Source organism: Jaculus jaculus, chromosome 5 (genome assembly GCF_020740685.1).
Source record: "Jaculus jaculus isolate mJacJac1 chromosome 5, mJacJac1.mat.Y.cur, whole genome shotgun sequence".
Lineage (NCBI taxonomy): Eukaryota > Metazoa > Chordata > Mammalia > Rodentia > Dipodidae > Jaculus > Jaculus jaculus.
In genome coordinates this window covers 124,576,548-124,596,976 of record NC_059106.1, presented here as the reverse complement: position 1 = coordinate 124,596,976, position 20,429 = coordinate 124,576,548, and the positions used below count along the sequence as shown (strand labels likewise).

The 20,429-nt window shown below is 48.1% G+C and overlaps 1 protein-coding gene across 1 annotated transcript in view; it reads left to right on the top strand.

Annotated features, from left to right (window-relative positions):
- The window catches only part of Greb1 (growth regulating estrogen receptor binding 1), a 164,525-nt gene that overhangs the window by 111,212 nt on the left and 32,884 nt on the right, over positions 1 to 20,429 (top strand). The window contains exons 10-19 of the mRNA XM_004665684.2: positions 1,132 to 1,317; positions 3,626 to 3,976; positions 5,472 to 5,600; positions 6,259 to 6,387; positions 7,350 to 7,547; positions 8,252 to 8,432; positions 10,803 to 10,998; positions 12,496 to 12,632; positions 17,989 to 18,328; positions 19,357 to 19,472. Of these exons, the coding sequence (XP_004665741.2) occupies positions 1,132 to 1,317; positions 3,626 to 3,976; positions 5,472 to 5,600; positions 6,259 to 6,387; positions 7,350 to 7,547; positions 8,252 to 8,432; positions 10,803 to 10,998; positions 12,496 to 12,632; positions 17,989 to 18,328; positions 19,357 to 19,472 (1,963 nt within the window). The remainder of the gene's footprint in view (positions 1 to 1,131; positions 1,318 to 3,625; positions 3,977 to 5,471; positions 5,601 to 6,258; positions 6,388 to 7,349; positions 7,548 to 8,251; positions 8,433 to 10,802; positions 10,999 to 12,495; positions 12,633 to 17,988; positions 18,329 to 19,356; positions 19,473 to 20,429) is intronic.

Below are 20,429 nucleotides of genomic sequence, written 5' to 3'. Positions count from 1 at the left end.
TGTGGTCATGCAGAACTTTGAGTGCAGAGACACCACACTCACTCACCACCTTCATATCTGAACACCCCATTGTGAAAATACTGAGGCGAGGGCTGGAGAGATGGCTTAGCAGTTAAACGCTTGCCTGTGAAGCCTAAGGACCTCGGTTTGAGGCTCGGTTCCCCAGAACCCACATTAGCCAGATGCACAAAGGGGCGCACACATCTGGAGTTTGCAGTGGCTAGAGGCCCTGGCATGCCCTCTCTCTCTCTTCCTCTCTCTCTCTCTCTCTCTCTCTGCCTCTTTTTCCCTCAAATAAATAAATAAAAATAAGCCGGGCGTGTTGGCACATGCCTTTAATCCCAGCACTTGGGAGGCAGAGGTAGAAGAATCGCCGTGAGTTCAAGGCCACCCTGAGACTACAGAGTGAATTTCAGGTCAGCCTGGACCAGAGTGAGACCCTACCTCGGAAAACCAAAAAAAGAAAAAAAAAATGAATAAATAAAAATAAACAAAAAAAAAAAAAGAAAAGAAAAGACTGAGGCCTTAGGAAGGTCAAGTTCTTGCCGGGGACCATGAAGATAATGATGGTGAAGAAGGCATTTGACCCTATCCTAGACAGTCGTGCCCTGAGTGTTATCATCAGAGTGACTCTAATGTCCATGCAAGCGTCAGTCAAGGGCTGTCAGTTCCTAAATATTTGGGGTCTAGCCACTGACACGTTTTCCTAGCTCATCTGGCCACAGAGACCCAGGAGGGTACAAGGCTTAGTGTCAGGGTGTCAAGGACTGGCAAGTAGTCCCCATAGCTGCACACACCTGACATTTCAGTGTCACTGTTTGGGGATGTTTTGTTGGGGGAGCTGACGCTCTGGGGGCTTAAGTCAGCTCACCTGTAAAATAAGATTGGACCAAATGAATAAGCAAATGTTGTGGCTGGTTGTGACACATGACAGCTCTGTCCTTCTGATCCCAGGAGACAGAGTAGGTGCAGTAGGTCAGCAAAAGCTGGGCATCTGAGATCCCAGGAAGGGGGTCCTTGAGAGACCTGGGGTTTGGCTCTCCTGGCCCTTACGGTCATAGCATCCACACTGGTGGGGGCACAAGTTGCACAGGAGGCTGGTTGCCAAGTGGCTGTTTTCTTTTCCCCCAGGCCATGGGAACTTCCCCTACCTCTGTGGGAACCTGAACGATGTGGTTGTGAGTCCCCTACTATACACGTGCTACCAGAACTCCCAGTCCATCTCCAGGGCATACGAGCAGCACGGCACCGCCACCATGCAGCCCATCTCCCAGGAGATGCAGCTGCTGCTGACTGTCTACTACCTTGTCCAGCTCGGTGAGCCCCTTGCCTGCCACTCACAGGCAGCCGTGGACCTGGGGGTGGAGCAGACTTCACTTACCATGAAGACCAACAGGAGGCTGGAGATAAACGTGCACGAAGATGTTCCTACTGCCGCAGGGAGTGGGCAGCATGGAGTCACTGCAGAAGCCAGTCTAACCGAAAAGGGTAGCTCCAGGTTCAGAGAGAAACTCTCTCTCAAGGAAACAATGTGGATGAGTGACAGGGGACAGTTGTTATTTTCCTCTGGCCTCTTCACATGTGTGCATAGGACACACGAACATCTGCACACATATGTACATATACCACACACACACTCAATCTCTCTCTCTTACAGAGTTTTACTGGTGATGGTTCTAGAAAGAAATAGCTCAAGGAAAAGTTCTGGGTTAAAAAAATATTTATTTGCGTGCAGAGAGAGAGAAGAGAGAGACAGACAGAATAGGCATGTCAGGGCCTGTAGCCACTGCCAATGAACTCCAGATGCATGCACTACTTTCTGCATCTGGCTTTACATGGGCACTGTGGAAACAAACCCCAGTCGCTAGGCTTTGCAGGTAAACACCTTAACTGCTGAGCCATCTCTCTGGCCCAACTTCTGTTTAATTATTTACTTACTTTTTTTTTTTCGAGGTAGGGTCTCACAAGGGGCTCACATAGTGGGATTCACTATGTAGTCTCAGGGTGCCTTGAACTCATGGTGATCCTCCTACCTCCACCTCCCAAGTGCTGGGATTAAAGGTGTGTGCGACTGTGCCTGGCCCAGGTTCTGGTTTTTTAATTATTTGTGTGTGTGTGAGAGAGAGAAAAGGGGAAGGAGGGGTAGGGAGGGGAGGGAGGGGAAGGGGTGCTCACACATCATGCCTGGTCGGAGGACCACTTTCCAGTTAGTACTTGCCTGTCTACCTCCTTGAGGCAGGGTCTCTCTCTGGATTCTGCTGTTCTTTGCTGCACTTGCTATGTGCTTTACAGGTAATTCTCCTGTCTGCCTCTCATCTGACCACCAGTATGCTGAGATTATAGAAACAAAGGCTTCTATAGGTTTTTTTTTTTTTTTTGTATGTGGAATCTAGGGGTTGAACTGGGGAACAACAGCTCGGGAGGTGAGCACTTGATCCATTGAGCCATCTCCCCAGCCCTCAAGGGAAGTTCTTAAAGACAAGAGATTTAACAACAAATTCAATTCAGTTCTAACTTGATTACCTAATTCAAATGGATAATTCCAGAAGGCTCTGGTGCAGCCTTCTGAGATGCTGGTACAAGTTGCCTTTTAATGTTGAGTAAAGCAGCTGAGGTCACAAAGCTCACATGTGGAGAGCTGGGTTGGAAGACGCGTTCTACATTGAAGGCTGGTGTTCTCTCCTCCGGTCCATCAAATACAAGATTAGAACAATATAATAAAATACCCAGGGGCCTGGGAATGAGGAAAGTGCCAGCTGTGTAAACATGAGGACCCGAGTTTCAATCCAGTACCCAGGTGAAGTGCACCTGTAATCCCAGTGCTGGGTGGGTGGAGATAGGAGGGTCTTTAGGACTTTCTGGTTAGTCAGATGAGCTAGAGACATCTGCAAGTATAAGGTGGGGAGCAATGAAGACTGTTGTTGTCAACCTCTGGCCTCCAAATGCCCTGATGTGCATGCACGCTTGCAAACACGTGAGCCCACACGCATACACACACCAGCCCCTTCATATTTGTAGAAAACACATGTGGGAAACTATTCAGTCTCCCTAGTCACCAAGGAGAGGCAAGTCATATTTTCCTCCGTCAGTCACACGGGATGGCTCCAGGTTGTGCTGAGGGTTTCGGAAAACCAGCCATCATTGCACCCTGTTGTGCTGTGGCCATCTGACAGAGGGTCCCTGGAAGCAAGCTGTGTCCTTCAGAGGCACTTACAAAGGAATTGACAGAAGACATCCAAGGATCCAGGGTTGAGATAGTGCTAAACCAATGGAGTCTCCGGACAGAGACTTTTGTATCCATCAGCCATGCTCCTCAGAAGACTGTAGCATATGGTATGGAAATGGTGGGGGAGGTTAAAGAAAGCAAGACCCAAAGTTGAATGTTCATGATCCTGCAGAGGATGCAGGTGAGGGGGAACGGAGTCCCTGTGGCTCTTCAGGCGGAAGTGGTGGATGAGGTCACGTCCCAGATTCTCTCGCTGTTGGTAACTGCTCCACAGCCATAGTTTGGATTGTGTGATTACAAGCGTGCACACTTATTCCCAGATGCCATCAGCCTTAGTGTCAAGCCAGCCCGGCTGCTGCCGCACAGGCGCTGATGTCTCCCTGCCGCTGTGTGTTGCAGCCGCGGATCAGGTGCCGCTGATGGAGGACCTGGAGCAGATCTTCCTGCGCTCCTGGCGGGAATCCCACCTGACGGAGATCAGGCAGTACCAGCAGGCGCCGCAGCAGCTCTACCCACCCGCCCCCAGCTCCACTGCTCCTGTGACCTCAGCCCAGCTCCCCTGGCTTGCTGGTTTGGCTGCCAGCTCCTGCAATGACAGTGTGCATGTCATCGAGTGTGCCTACTCCCTGGCTGAGGGCCTCTCTGAGATGTTCAGGCTGCTCATTGAGGGCAAGCTCACCAAGACCAACTATGTGGTCATCATCTGCGCCTGCCGGAATGCTGCCATCGACTCGTGCATTGCCGTCACAGGTGAGCCCTGGCTGCCCCGAGGCCCGTGCAGAGGCAATGGTGGGTTTTCCCTCTTTGGATATTCAGGTGTGCAGGGGCACTGCTTATCATCCATACTCAAGCAGCTGGCTTCAGAAGCAGTCCTGGTGTCAGCTATGCAGACCTGGGTAATGTGCTTAGTTCCTGTCACATTCCTGTACCAGTGGCCAGGTGAACACCGGCTGTTTCTTCCCTAGAGAGACTGGCCCCAAGTTTGTAATCTAAATACCCTGGCTGAAAAGCCTTGGTTACCCAAGCACCTGGCACTAAGGCTGGTCACTCACCACCCTTCTGGCCTCCAGTTCATTTAAGGATCTAACAGAGATAAACAGTGACCTGGCTCTGTTGTGTGGATTAATGAGCCAAAATGATAATTATGTATTCAAGCACTCACAGAGAGCAGTGTGTGTGTAGCCTTGCTCTCAGAGCTGGGACTCAGGACTCTGTACTTCAGGGAATTCCCTTATACAGGGAGGTACCACACACAGAAGCTTTATGGGACTACTCCAATGTTCATAGTAGTTGTATATGTATCTTTGATATTTGAGAGGAGAGACAGAGAATGGGGGCTAGGGTCTCCTGCCACTGTACATGAACTCCAAATGCATGTGCCACTTTGTGCATCTAGCTTTATATGGACACTGGGGTCTTGAACCCTGGCCATCAGGCTTTGCAAGCAAGCATCTTTTAACCACTGAGTCCCTTCCAGCCCCAGGTGTTATATATTTTTCACCCTAAAGGCTTTTTTTGTTTTGTTTCTTTGAGGTAGGGTCTCACTCTAGCCCACCATGACCTGGAATTCACTATGTAGTCTCGGGTGGCCACAAACTCACAGCAGTCCTCCTACCTCTGCCTTCTAAATGCTGGGATTAAAGGCGTGGGCCACCATGCCCAGCCACCCTAAAGTTTTTGTTTCCGGTGTTTTGTTTTTTTGTTTTTATGTAGTCTCAGTCTGGCCTTAAACTCACAGCGCTCCTCTGACCTCTGCCTCCCAAGTGCTGGCATTAAAGGCGTGTACTACCATGTCTGGCTTGTTTCACATTTTTATTTGTGTGAAAAGTACACTTGATCCCAAGCAGGGTCTCAGTGGCCTTTGAGCATTCTTTGATCCTAAGTTCGCTGCTTTTTTTTCTGAATTCTTTACCTGGATTTAAGTAGTACCTTTGTTAATAAACTCAGTGTCTCCATGGGGTTAGGTGTCCTGTTTATGTCCTAGGTAGCAGTAAAGAAGATGATCCAGCCCAGGGCTTCTGTCAGTGATTGTGACTTTTCTCTAGCCCCTTGTACTGTCCAAACTGTTCAGCAGGGACAGGAAGCCACACACTGTCAGTTCTCTAACACACAGGACCGCCAGCTTTTTGCCAAGCACTTTGCTGGGCTTGGGATCAGCTGAGAGGTCCAAGCACAGCTCCCTCATGGGAGGCATCATGCTCATACTAGGCCAGGGGCCCAGGGTCAGTTATTGTTTGTTTTCTAGGGAAATACCAAGCCCGGATTCTCTCCGAGAGCCTCCTCAGCCCTGCAGAGTACCAGAGAGAAGTCCATTATGAGCTGGTCACTGGCAAAGTGGACTCCCTGGGGGCCTTTTTTAGCAGCCTCTGTCCAGGTAGGCTTGTGAGGAACAGCTGCAAACATGTGTTGAAAGGAAACTACTTAGAGAGGAGGACATGAGTTCCCCTCCAGCCTGAGCTGCTGACCCCTCATCCCCCATCCTGTGTACTGACATCTTCTCCCGGTGGTGGTTCATATTTTGTGTTTTGTTCTCTCTCTCTTGACAGGATCCCATTCAGTAACCCAGGCTAGTCTGGAACTCACAGTGTAGGCCAGGCTGGCCTCACACTTGCAGCAGTCCTCTTTCTTCATCCTCGCTTCCTGCTGTTTCTCTCCTCTTCCCTTGTCCCCACCCTGGCCCAAGGCCTCTCCCAGGAGAGCCCTGCCCCCCTTTCCCTGGTCCTCAGAATTCAGTTTATGTCCTAGAAGTTCTGCATATCAGTCCTTTCTCAGGAGGACTCTGACCCTGTCTATGTCCTTTAGTCCCTACTCCTATCTGTCCAGCACCTCTCTGGCTATGGTAGAACTCACCTTGTGAGCATAACTGCACCCTTGCTAGACTATGAACTGCTTGGTAGGGACGCCATGCTTTCTTCTTCCCCTGAAGTTAGGCCTCAGGCCAGTACCAGACACAGGGAAGCCAGCCAGAGGGGTTTGCTGAATGTCACTAAGATACAAAACCCATTTCTGCTTGTTCTCTCTGTTTTGGGTAGAGGGTGACATTGACATTTTGCTGGACACATTTCATCAGGAAAATCAAGGCCATGTTTCTTCCTTACTCACTGCTTCCTCAGCCAAGAAAACAGCAGCACCAGATGCCAGAGGAGCCCCTGTGTGCACAAGTGAGTGAGGAAGGGAGGGAGTGGGCACAGGTGTGCACAGTGAAGTGAAGGAGGGAGTGGGCACAGGTGTGCACAGGTGCACAGTGGGTGAAAGAGGGAGTGTGCATCGTGTCATGGAAACGACCAGAAGCATGGTAAAGCCAAAGGCACTTGTAGACATAAGCCATTGCTGTAACATTAACATAGATATTTTTCTGCTTTTTGAATGTGTTGTGTAAAGATAAGGACCTCACTCCATCCTGGAATATCCACATATACACTTAAATTTTATTTTTTATTACTTTGTTACTTTTTTTCCACATAGATTGTAGTATGTCTCCCACCTCTCCCCGCATCCTCTGTCCTCTTTCCCCGAGGCCCGCTTCAGTAGGGTTTTTGGTGTTCCCTTTGGGGTAATCAGGACCTCTGTCTCTGGGGAGGGGTTGCTGTACCTCAGGTTGTTTCTGCCCATCTTGGGGCTCTTACAATCTTCCCGCTGCCTCGTATGCAACAGCCCTGAGCCTTGGCAGGTGTGCTGGCAGTCTGTGCACACCCTCTCGTTCCAAGAGAACATTTCTTTGTGCTGATTTATGACTCAATACAGCTTGGAATTTTTTATTGAGAAGTTCTGAGGAGTTGAGCAGTTGTGATGGCTTCCTTCCCTTCTGGGGATGTGCTGCCCCTTCCCAAGTCCATTGTTCATGTGGCCGGCTCTGGGATGCTCTCCTTGTCTGGCCAGGCAGAGTACATCACGGCTTCCTGTTTGGTTCCAAGTGCTTGGCTCAAACTTGACAAAGGAGGAGGTGTTGGAGGCTTTGGCAGTACCAGTCTGAGAGCAGGCTCTTGGACGAGGCTGCTCCTTGCCCCAGGGCGTGCTGTGGCTCTGTCTCCCACTGGACAGGGCTCACTCAGCTTCTGATGATGGCCTGGGGCGGTAGCTGCCTGCCCCGCTTACCCGGGATCCATGTGGGCTCTGGCTGCAGGTTACCATGTGGAGCCGCGGGGCGTCCGGCCCTTCCAGCTGGCCGTGGCACAGAAGCTCCTAGCCCACGTGTGCTCAATTGCCGATTCCAGCACCCAAAATCTGGACTTGGGATCCTTCGAGAAAGTGGACTTTCTCATTTGCATTCCGCCATCAGAAGTGACCTACCAGCAGACAGTGCTTCACATCTGGCATTCAGGTAGGGGCCTGCTGGGGAGGGAGGGGTTGTGAGGGCTGGGTGGGCAGCCGCCATCCACTAGCATTCATGTGCGGAGGGTTGTTGTCAGCACTCTGTGCTGTGCAGTAGGAGGAACAAATGGTTTTGCTCCTTCTCCCCGACCTTTTATAGCTTACGAAGCAAAGCGTGCCAAGACAGTGACTTGCTCAAGACTTCAGCACCTCTAGGAAAAATAGAGCCAACACTGGACAATGAGCGGAGTGCTAAAAGCAGCATGTTTTTTCTCTTTAGTGCCTTAATTAGGACCTGTGGCTTCAGCCTGAGGGGATTTTGTTAGGAGATGGGCCCTTGCTTTTCTATCCCTTTAGTCTCACCTGCTTGGCTACAGTTGCTTTAGGCAGCCTGCTGGTTGTGCCACCAGGTGGGCAGCTGTGCCCCTGTGTGGGCCACTGCAGGGCCTCTGCCCAGCTCCTGTGCAGAACAGTTTGGAGCGAGTTTTCTGTCCACATATCCCTTACACATTCCTACAGCTGCCCCGCCTGCTCAGAGCAGGCCCCATAGGAATGGACCTGGTGTGTATGGTGATACGGTCCATAAGATATATTTCCACATTTCATTCTCATACTTTCTTCTCAAAGGGGAACAAGTGTTCAAACACATGATCCTATGGGGGGCATTATGTTAAAGCTACCACATTTTCTACTGTGTTTTCTACTGTGTTGCAGGGGTTTTGTTGGAGCTGGGCCTGGAAAAGGAGCCCGTGACCAAGCAGAGGGTGGAGCAGCACGTTCTGAAGCTAGATGCAGAGGCCCAGGGGAAGTTTAAAGCCTTTCTGCAAAACTCCTTCCAGAATCCGCATACACTCTTTGTTCTGATTCATGACCATGCCCACTGGGATCTTGTAAGGTGAGATCTCTTGGTGTATGACAGGATGATGCATTCCTTCTATGAAATATGGAAGACACTTGGGGTTGGGGGTATAAGTTTTGAGCAGTCAGGCAATACCTGGGTTTGGTGCTTAAAAACTGAGGCCATGAGTGTCTTCCTGCATTGTAGAGCAGGTCATCATCTCTGGGATGATGCAGCTCAGCCTCGGAAACATATCATCAGGGTCTGAACCCTCAGAGCCAGGGCCAGGTCAGGAGTGTTAGGCGCAGAGCTCAGCCTTGAGCTATGGCTACTGCCTTGTAGCCTGAGCCTCCTTCTACATGGATCACTCGGTAGCCAGGAGCCACGCTGGTGTGAACTGGGTGAGGTCCTCACTGATGGAGCTCTGTTGGCTGGATATGTGCTGGTTTTGTTGTTCCTGAAGGGAAGGCAGTTTTCATCAACTGAAATGAATGACCCCCGAGATAAATGTCAGATTGATCAGCCCCTACAGTGAGAGCCACCGGGCCATCTCCGTCAGCAACATGAGTGCAATCTGCCCCAGTACAGGCAGCATGTCGAACTTCAAAGACATTGCATTTAGCACAAGTCTTGGTCTGTGTGGTTGGAAATGAGTAGGTCACAATCCTTGGCTTTTTAGTTTTTTTTTTTAAATATTGTATTTATCTATTTATTTGTGAGAAAGAGGGAGAGGGAGAGGGAGGGAGAGAGAGAGAGAGAGAGAGAGAGAGAGAGAGAGAGAGAGAGAGAGATAGAGAGAGGGAGAGAATGGGTATGCGAGGGCTTCTAGCCACTGCAAACAAACTCCAGATGCATGTACCACCTTGTACATCTAGCTTATGTGGGTCCTGGGGAATTGAACCGAGGTCCTTTCGCTTTGCAGGCAAGTGCCTTAACTGCTGAGCCATCTCTCCAGCCCTGGCTCATTAGTTTCACCCAGGCTTATATTTAGACCTTCTGCTGGGGCTGGCTACCTCCAGGGTGGGACACAGGCAGCCTTGGAGTTGTACAGCTGGATTTTGCCACTGATGGAGATGAAGGAAGCTCCCGGACCAGGTCACAGAGCAAGCTTTGATTCCTATGGCTTGTAGCCAGTTAGAGCTGGCCAGAGCCTGGAGAGTTTATAATCCAGGGTCTGTGTATGGGTTGGAGAGGTGGATTTGAGGATACTCAAATGATGGAAGAAGGTGTCTTGTGAATCATCCAGGGAGACAGGTTTCTCATAGTGACTTCCTGCTACCTGTAAAATGAAGCACTGATTCTCCCCCACCCTGTTCTTAGATTTGTTGAGATTGCTGAGGTCATTGTCCCCTGGGGAAAGGCTGAGGGGCCTGGCTTACATGCTTCCCACCCCTTCTAACTGAACATAGAATTTCCCTTTTAGTATTCTCTTGGGGTCATCTCAAGTCAAGAGAGCTATTTTATTTTAGTAATTGAATTTTAAATTTTAAGACAGAGTCTCATGTAGTCCAGCCTAGCCTCAAACTCACTACGTAGCTGAGGATGCTCTTCCTGGTGTCTGCATTACCGATGTGTGACACCCTGCCCAGTTATGCAGTGCTGGGAACCCATGGCCTTGGGCATGCTAAGCAAGTGCTCTACCAACTGCACTACATCCCTAGCAAAGTCAGGGGACTTTAGGAGGCTTGAGCCTCCTTTCTGCCTTACACCCCACCTCTTTAAGGAGGTATACATGCAGTTAACTTGGGTCAAAAGTGAAAGCACAAGTCACTGAGTCCTCCTGGGTATGAGGCTAAATTTGCAGTACTTCTTAAACCCATGGTCACTTTTTTTTTTTTTTTCTTGGTTTTTCGAGGTAGGGTCTCACTCTGGCTCAGGCTCACCTGGAATTCACTATGTAGTATCAGGCTGGCCTCGAACTCTTGGTGATTCTCCTACCTCTGCCTCCTGAGTGCTAGGATTAAAGGCATGTGCCACTACACCCGGCACCATATATACGATTGATTGATTTATTTGAGAAAGAGGTAGAGAGTGAGAGAAAATGGGTGCACCAGGTCCTTCAGCCACTACAAGCAAATTCCACATGCATGCGCCCCCTTGTGCATCTGGCTTACGTGGGTCCTGGAGAATGGGAACCAGGTTCCTTAGGCTTTGCAGGAAAACACCTTAACCACTAAGCCATCTCTCCAACCCCTCCCCCCCAGTCACTTTTTTGTGAGTACTAAGTACAAGAGAGTCCCTGGCAGTACTTGAGGTCCAATTACCTTGTTTTTCTTTTCCTAGTCATGGGCAGAACCATAAGATTCATTTGTGGGCACAGTTGGGAGCTCATTATAAACTTATTCAGCTATCTATCCTTGTAAAAGAGTATTAGTAATTCAAATATTAGCAATTCTACTTAGTCCTTCTTGTCCTTTCCACCCTCAGTAGTTCTGTTCATAACCTCTACTCTCAAAGCGACCCATCGGTGGGATTGGTGGACAGACTGCTCAACTGCAGGGAGGTGAAGGAGGCGCCCAACATTGTGACCCTTCATGTGACATCCTTCCCATATGCACTGCAGACACAGCACACCCTCATCAGCCCCTACAATGAGATCCACTGGCCCGTCTCCTACAGCAATGTGAGTGCTACCCACCCTGTGTAGCCAGTATGCTTAATTTCTGAGACACTGCATTTAGCAAGTCTTGGCCAGTGTGGCTGGGGCTGAGTGGACCACAGCTCCTTGGATATTGGGTTGAGCCCTTCTTGGCCTTTTGGGGGAACTTTTCTGAAGCTCATCCGTGTGATACGGTATGCTTCTGAACCTCTGGATAGCACTCAGCATTTGCTCTCATGCATTGGACAAACAATTGAATGAAGATGGTGCTGTTGGGAACAAGCAGAGGTGGGGCCCCATGTGGTTCTGTGCAGCTAGAAGCCTTAGGCATGTTCTTGTACCTCCTGCTCCTGCATGCAGCCAGGTTCAAAGCCTTCTTGAGACTGAGCTCACCTTCCTCTACCCTGGAAGGCTTGTTTTTGCTTGTCACAGACCATCTTCCTATCAAAATGGAAACCAGAACAGCTTGGGTAATTTGCAAATTCTGGATGGCCAGAGTCTAGCTAATTGCACAAGCAATAAGTGATCTAGAACTCTGGACTTCTTTGGAGGGATTCAGGCAGGCATTTGAGGCACATAGAAGAATGTGGATGCTTGGTTCATCCCCTTGGCTCTGGATCAGTAATGACAACACTGTTTACTAGGCACTTCCCATGCCCCACTAACTGTCTTATGCAAAGGGGCCAAGAGAGTTTCTGATTTACAAATGGAAAGATAAGAGGGAGAGAGTTGGAGGGTGACCTAGGGGCTGGCCTTTCACCCTGGTGCTTAATAACTCTACTCTAGAGCTCACACCTTTTTTTTTTTATTTATTTTTTATAAATTATTTATTTATTTATTTGAGAGCGACAGACACAGAGAGAAAGACAGATAGAGGGAGAGAGAGAGAATGGGCGCGCCAGGGCTTCCAGCCTCTGCAAACGAACTCCAGACGCGTGCGCCCCCTTGTGCATCTGGCTAACGTGGGACCTGGGGAACCGAGCCTCAAACCGGGGTCCTTAGGCTTCACAGGCAAGCGCTTAACCGCTAAGCCATCTCTCCAGCCCGAGCTCACACCTTTTATTTGAATAACCTCTCCCAATTTTGCTGCACTCTCAAGTTTGAGAAATTAATTTGGAGGAATTTTGTGTCAATGTAAGAGCCATTAGATAAATGTGTATTTTCCTTTGGACTTTAGTGGCAACTGAATTCAGGATAGTAGATTTGCCTGTACCTAAAACCAACTTAAAATTATGGAAAGAAGCATTTTTACAAAGAAATGGAGGAAGAAAATAGATAAGGCTGATTTTTCTCCCCAGTGAGGACTAATTGAATGGAAACATGCTGGGGTTACACCATATGTAAGGTACAGGTCTTTTTGTTTTAAGTCTGCAGAATGTAGTCTATAAAATGTACCCATGGGACCACAGGCTCAGCACTGTTTATGTCAAGATGCCAATCCAGGCTGTCTGTAGTGACCCTGCAGCGCAATCTTCCCTGTGAATGCAATGTTTGAATGATTAATGCTCTTTTCTGTTTCAGGGAGTGGACTTGTATCATGAAAATAAGAAATACTTTGGGCTGTCTGAGTTTATTGAATCCACCCTTTCAGGACACAGCCTCCCGTTGCTCAGATATGATAGCTCCTTTGAAGCCATGGTCACTGCATTAGGAAAAAGGTAAATATGTTTCTCCAAAGTTTAGTAGAAGTGCTCAGAAGCTTAGAGTATAAGCAGAGGTCTGTGCAGCCAGCCAGGGCATTCCAGGAAGGGTGTTCATATTCCTTCTTCCCCAGGTGATTTATGCCATCCATTAAAGGGACCCTGGTCTATTCTGTTTGAATCACATTGGGTCAGTGACGTGTTTGTCATGCTCTACAATGTAGAGATGACAGTGATCAGAAATAAAGCAGGATGTCTGTGGGACTACATGTCTGTGAACCTGTGGAAGGCAGGAAAATGGGAGGTAAGCTCTCAAACCCTTGACAGTACTAAGGGTGAGCATCAAAGTGGGCTTCACACTGTACTTTCAGTGTGTGTCATTTGGTGAGTTCTCACTGTGTGCTGTTAGTCTTACTTTGTCCTAAGCACTGCTCTGTACTGGCTGTTACTGTTAGAGTCAGGGTGACTCCTTGAACCTTGTCACAAGAGACCTCATTTTACAGATGAGAAAACTGAGGCTCAGGAGGCCAGGTGACTGGCAGCACTCATATCACACATGTTTAGTAAGCCGGACCTGGGCCGCTCTGCCTCTCACAGTACCCCAAGCTGCTCATTGCAACTAGACATGTTCCTGTAGTTGTTTTCCAAGGCATACTGCTTTGGCTGCATACTCATAGTTCTTAGGCCAGAAGGGGTTCTGTAGTAAAGTATGTAACAATCAGATTTCTTCTTAGAATTTCAATTTGCCCCTGCATACTGCCAGGCCAGAAATCTGGATATGTCTAGTACCTCCTGGGATTAGTGTTCCCTGGAACACCCTTTGAGAAATGAAACCTTGCAGATACCTTGCAGTTCAGTGAGTCTGGTGTGTGATATATGAGTTCTCTAATTCATTGGTGTGCACCTGAGCCCTTGCAGATGCACTGGCAGTGAGTGAAGAAACCCTGAGATCTGCATGGAGGTTGTGAGAGCTGGCCTCTGCCCTACCTCTCCTTCAGCAAGCACAGGTGTAAGGCTTAGCATATTGCAGATGGTGGGCTCTGTAATCTGTTTGTAGTCCTCACAGCCACACAGACAGCACTATCCCTATTTTGCAGGTAGAGGGTTTCAGACTGAGAGAGGTTAGGTCACTTACTCAAGGTCACAGTGGGGTTTTATAATGAAGCTGGATCCAGACCTGGTCACTAGGTTATGAAGCCACTTAACCACTAAGCCACACCTGCTAAGGTTGCTCAGCTAGTAGAAGGCCGATCTCTGACTGTTGTCCTGATACCTCTGAGTTCTTCCTATTATTAGTTTTTGTTTGAGAGATGAGTATTATTTTTTAAACATATTCATTTATGAGAGAGAGAGGGGTGGATAGAGAGAAAGAGAATGGGCATGCCAGCCAGCCATACAAACAAACTGCAAGATGCATGTGTCACCTTGTGCATCTGGCTTATGTGGGTCCTGGGGATTCATATCAGTGTCCTTTGGCTTTGCAGGCGAGTGCCTTAACCCCAAGCAAGTCACTGAACCTGACCTGTGTACTTTAACTTTTCTAAGTGGCTCCTTAGGAGAGTCTCATGAGCAGATACACATGCATACTCAGGAACAGGCGTAGGCTGGAACTCAGACTCCCACATCAGAACTCCTGATTTGAATCCCACATCTGCCATTAGCCAGCTATTAGACTTTCAGAAAGCTGCTGGTTCTCTATAGAGATGCTAATATTTACTTTATTGGGATGGTATGAGGATTCAGTGCATCCCTATATGTAATGCATCATTGTCTAGCAGACATGGGCTCCTCCGAGATATCACCACCATCATCATTACTACCTTTTATTTATTTATTTGTTTTATCAGAGACAGGGGTAAATTGGCCCCCAGCCACTATAATCGAACTCTAGACACATGTGCCATCTTGTGTGCATGTGTGACCTTGCACACTTATGTCATATTATTTGTCTGGCTTACGTGGTACCTGGAGAGTTGAACATGAGTCTTTTTAGGCTTCTCAGGCAAGCAAGTACTTTAACCACTAAGCCATCTCTCCAGCTCACCATTACTATTTCTTAAAAATTTTATTTATTACCCTAGGACAGATGCCAATTATTTATAGTTTCAGGCAGAAAACAGAGTCTCAAAGAGACTCAGCTGGGGCCCAGGAAGCTAGTGAGTGAAAGGAGATCTTACATGAGAAGCTATGTGCAGCAGCAGTCACACTTGGCATCACCAAGTAAGGAAAGTCCTGGTACTTCTAGATGACTGCAAAAGCATTACTACAGCTCATTTCCTTGAGTAAAGACACTCTGGCAATAACAAGGATGTTTCTTTAGCTCCACTATACTTGGTTAAATAGAAATCTGTCCAGTGAAGTGGATTTAGGCACTGTGGCATTTATCTCATAATCTGTTCCAGGAAAGCTGTCATGTAAATGTGATACATAGATAAGGGAATATTGATAATATAACTTGATGTAAGGTAAGGTTCCCTTAGGGTAGACTTGGGGGATTTAAACAGTAGTGGTGACAGCATCTGTGAATTTGCTGTGCCTTCAGAGCAGTCCTGGACACTGCTTATCTTTGTCTTCTGCCTATAAAGAATCTATTAGTTCCATTTGTATTTTTAAGTAAAATTGGTTTTCACAAAACATTTGTTTTCTTCTTAATTATGCCTTTCTCTGCTAACCTCAATTGGTTATTTAAAAGCAATACCTGGGCTAGAGGGATGGCTTAGCACTTGCCTGCAAAGCCAAGGGGCCCAGGTTCCATTTCCCAGGATCCATATTAGCCAGATGCACAAGGGGTCGCATGTATCTAAAATTATTTGCAGTGACTGGAGGCATGCCCATTCTCTCTCTTTCTCTGTCAAATAAATAAAAATAAAATATTTAAAAGCAATGCCAGGCTGGAGAGATGGTTTAGTGGTTAAGGCGTTTACCTACAAAGCCAAAGGATCCCTGTTTGATTCTCCAGAACCCTTGTAAGCCAGAGGCACAAGGGGGTGCATATATCTGGAGTTCATTTGCAGTGGCTAGAAGCCCTGGCGCATCCATTCTCTCTCTGTCTACCTTGAATAAATAAATAAATAAATAAATAAAATAAATAAATAATATATTTATTAAAAAATCAATGCCTTCAATCTCAGCACTCAGGAGACTGAAGTTAAAAGGATTACTATGAGTTCAAGGTCAGCCTGGGCTGGAGTGAGAGACTGCCTCAAAACAAACAAAAAAAAAGCAAAGTACTTTTTAAGTAAACACTTTTCTCTGCAAGCTTGTCTTCATGCCTATGAAATTTTAAATTTTATTTCTTAGCTCTTTTTATCTTAGCAGAAATAAAGCAGTGCTCCATTTAATCTTGAATCCAACATTTGATTTAGTGGCCCTGAGTCCATGTGGTATGCGAGCTTAAAGTTATTATCATTTAGATGTGTGCTTGATGGTTGAATCCTCACCGTCTTTCCTGTTTGATTCCTGTATGATGAAACTTATGGAAAAGAATTTTAGGATTTCTCTACTTATTAAGGGACTAATAACTCCTGTATAATTATTGGTTTATATCCTCCTTTTCTTAGGAACCATGCCATAATTCATGGAAGCAGCAAATAAAGTTTTATAAAAAGAAAAAAAAAATATTTATTCCATAAAAAGAGAGGTAGAGAGAGAGAGAAAAAAGAAAGAAAGAAAGAAAGAAAGAAAGAAAGAAAGAAAGAAAGAAAGAAAATGCATGCACCAGGGCCTCTAGCCACTGCAAATGAACTCCAGCTGCATGTACCGTCTTGTGCATCTGGCTTACATGGGGAATTGAACCTCAGTTCTTTGGCTTTGCAAGCAAGTGCCTTAACTGCTGAGCCATGTCTCCAGCCCACTCTTACTGTTGTCACCACCATCACTGCTAGTGCTGCCTCCACACCACTGCCCCACCCCCCACCACTGTCATCGCTTCCACGACCATTAATACAACCACAGCCACCACCATCTGTCACCAGTGTCAGCGCAACTACCACTGCTGCCACCAGCACTACCACCACAGCCACCATCGCTGGTACCACCACCACCACTGCAGCTGCCACCACAACCCCACCACCACTGTCACTGCTGTCCCCACCCCTGCCAGCACTGTTGTCTCTCTGCTGAACTAGAAGCGTTGCACAGAGATTAAAGCTTACGCTTTGGTAGGCAGGAACCTAATTTCAAATGACAGAATGTTGAACCATAGTAACATAACTATTTCATTTTGTAGTTGTAGGACCTAAATCCAGAGAGAGACAGACAGACAGACAGACAGCAGTTTGCCTAAGGTCACACAGCCTGTGGCAACCTGGACTCTAGTGGGTCTGCTGTTTTTTCTTCCATAATAAGCTACCTAATCTCTAATATTTCTTTATGTTCTGGACTTAGTGTTAAATTCTTTCAGCTTTTGTATCTAATTTTTTTAAAGAAAATGTGAGGTATGACTTAACTTCATTCTAAAATATTTATTAGAGAGAGAGAAGAAATGGGGGCATCCGGTCCTCCAGCCACTATAAATGAACTCTGAAGCATGCACTACCCTGTGCGTCTGGCTTATGTGGTTACTGTGGAATCGCACTTGGGTCCTTAGGCTTCACAGGCAAAAGCCTTAACTGCTAAGCCATGTATCCAGCCCCTATATCTAAAATTTTATTTTACCTCATTTTTGCAAGATGTTTTTCCTGGGTTTAAAGGTCTATATTGAACTTTTCTTTGACTACATTGAAGATGTTGCTTCATTGTCTTCTGAATTGCATTGTTTCAAACAAGACATCTGTCATCCCTGACTGTATTCCTCTGTAATAGCCACCTTGCACCCCACCACCTGCTTAAAAAACATAATTATAATTATTACTAATTTTAGTCAGTTTGACATGTGTTGGTGTCATTTCCACCATGGTTTTTGTGTGTGTGTGCTGGAGTTAACTGAATTTTCATTGCAGATGAGAAACTTGTGGCTGTTATTATTTTCACTTTTTTTTCACGCTCTCTACTCCTCTAGCAAACCTACTTCCTGGTACTAATTTTCTATATTAGCTTCCTGTCTCTGGGATAGAATGCTCCAGGTGGGTTATTTTGACTTGGGGTTCAATTCATAGTTGGTTGGCTCCATTGTTTTGGGGCCTGTGATGAGGCCACATAGTATGGCTGAGAGTATGTGGTAGGAAATCCAAGAAACAGCAGAGTACCAAATCCAGCTAGGAGAAACAAAGGAATTTGCACTTTGGTTTCTGGGGGCTTCTTAGGTTCCCAGTAACAAGCCAGCAGGTGCCCATCTTGCCTGTGTGGCTGCCCGCGTGGGCAGGCCATGGTCTGAGGGAGGCTGGCAGGTGGGGCCGGCCCGGGTCACTGCCATGGTCTCTTTGTGTTCCTGCAGGTTCCCCCGCCTGCACAGCGCGGTGATCAGGACCTTTGTTCTCGTGCAGCACTATGCGGCCGCCTTGATGGCCGTAAGCGGCCTCCCACAGATGAAGAACCACACGTCGGTGGAGACGCTGGAGATCACACAGAACCTCCTCAACTCCCCGAAGCAGTGCCCCTGTGGCCACGGGCTCATGGTCCTGCTGCGGGTGCCCTGCTCGCCACTGGCCGCCGTGGCCTACGAGAGGCTGGCCCACGTGCGGGCGCGGCTGGCCCTGGAGGAGCACTTCGAGATCATCCTGGGCAACCCCAGCTCTGGCATCACGGTGGGAAAGCACTTCGTGAAACAGCTCAAGGTGGGTGCTTGCTGGGGGCCTGCTGAGGGAGCAAGGGACACGGGGGAGAGGTGGCGGCAGTAGGCCCTGGAGACCTGGCTACCCCTCACTTCCTCTGCTGCTTCCCTGTCTTCCGCTCTCGGGACCCCCGTCTGCAGCTTCAGTCTTCTGGTCGGCAGGATTCTCCTCGTCTTGCTGGTGCGTGTCCCTGCAGACTTCAGCTCAGTGTCGGACTTTTTCAGGAAGCCACTGCTCCTTCAAGGGTTGGGGAGGATTCCCCTATCTCTGCCCAGGTGGTTGTGGAAGGGACAGGTGTTGGCCCCCCAAAGCCTAGCATAGTTCCTGGCTCATCATGGACTCTTCTTTAACTTGTAAATGATTAAAAACAATGCAAAAGAGTCAGGAAAAGCTTCTTGAGAGAGCAAACTGTGGGAACTATGAAGGGAAGACACACAGCAGCCCAGGAAAACAATAGCAAGAGTCAGTAGCGACAGCTTGGATGGGGCTGGGGATATGGCTCAGGAAAGTGCTTGCCATGCAAGCATGAGGACTTGCCCTTGGCACCAGAACCCAGATAAAGCCAGATATGGCGGTGCAAGTCTATAATCCCAGCTCTCCTACAGCCACATGGGAGGCAGAGACAGGAGAGTCCCAGCAGCCAGCTTGCATGGTACACACAGTGGTGAAACAGATCCTGTCTCAAACAAGGTGAAAGGTGAGGACTCTTGTCTCCATGCACACATTCACACAGACATGTGCACGCGCACACACAGATGAACAAAAGGGACAGCTGAATTGGCAGGAGGATTGGCCAGCCAGCGGATGTCCCGCACATGCAGTCACACTGTGTGGCATTCAGGAATGGAACACACATCTCCTTGAGAGTACAGTCACTCACCACAGGCTTCTGTGCAGCACAAGGCACTTCCTTTGTACTGGAAGATAGATTTTGAGGGTCTTAAATCAGCAGGAGGCCGTCAGGGTGCTCTGGAGCCTGGCCATTTGGGAAGGACAGAGCATCTCACCGCTTCCCTGTTATCTATCTGCAGATGTGGCAGAAAATTGAGGATGCAGAGTGGAGGCCTCAGACTTACTTGGAGTTGGAGGGCCTGCCATGCATCCTCATCTTCAGTGGGATGGACCCTCATGGAGAATCCTTGCCAAGGTGAGTGTGGGGACTCAGAGCCTGGGACTTTTGAGAAGCTGGGCATGGGGTTGGAGGAGGACAGGCTATGTACCACTGCCTGCCTCCTCCAGTGGCACTGTCCATACTCCTGGCCACCATCAATGGTGCACTTATGATGGATGGTTTTCCAGGGGAGAGCAGTGCAGTGTATGGGAAGCTTTTTCTAATTCCCAAAGGACTCCATTGGCTCCTGGTGTGGGGGGGTGCTGTTGCTAGGTGCTGTAGGTAAGTACTTCCTGGGCTCAGTTTGGGAGTCTCTGTGTGTTAGGTAGGGCAGTCCCATGTAGGGAGGTGACTGGTACCTAGACTGATCCAGTGTTTCTCTGGGTGTAGGAGAGGCTCTGATGGGGGGGTGAACTTGATTCTCGGGAAGAGTGGGAATGGAACAGATGTCTCCACAGCTGTGCTTCTCTGAAATTCTCACAGCTACATGCCTACTTAGTCACTCCCAGGGCTCTGCAAGTTGCCACACAAATGCCCAGGACAGAGAGTTCCTGGGGCCCTCACAGCAGTGACCATGTGTGAGCCCACTGCAGTCATACCCTTAGCTTCCAGCACAGCCGCTGACCCGGTTAAGTATAGGTTGCATGCTTGAATGTCTACTTAATCCCCACACATTGCACTTAGGTACTTATTATTATTCATCCCCAACTTTCAGATAAAATACTGAGATCTTCAGAGAAGTTGCATAGCTTGTCAGAGTTTCCAACCCTGTCAATGGCAATGCTGAGAATTCAAGCCCCACTTCCTACTGCGTGGAAGTCAGTGCTCTTTTAAGTACATGGCTCACAGGGGGACGTCCCTGCCTGCTGCCCTCAGAGGCTTACTATGTACATGGTTTTGTAGTTATGAGCTCAAGGTCACACTTCTCATGCATTTGAGTCGAGTGGCATAATAAGAAAGACAGATATGGCGCCATCACCTCACACTGTCCTC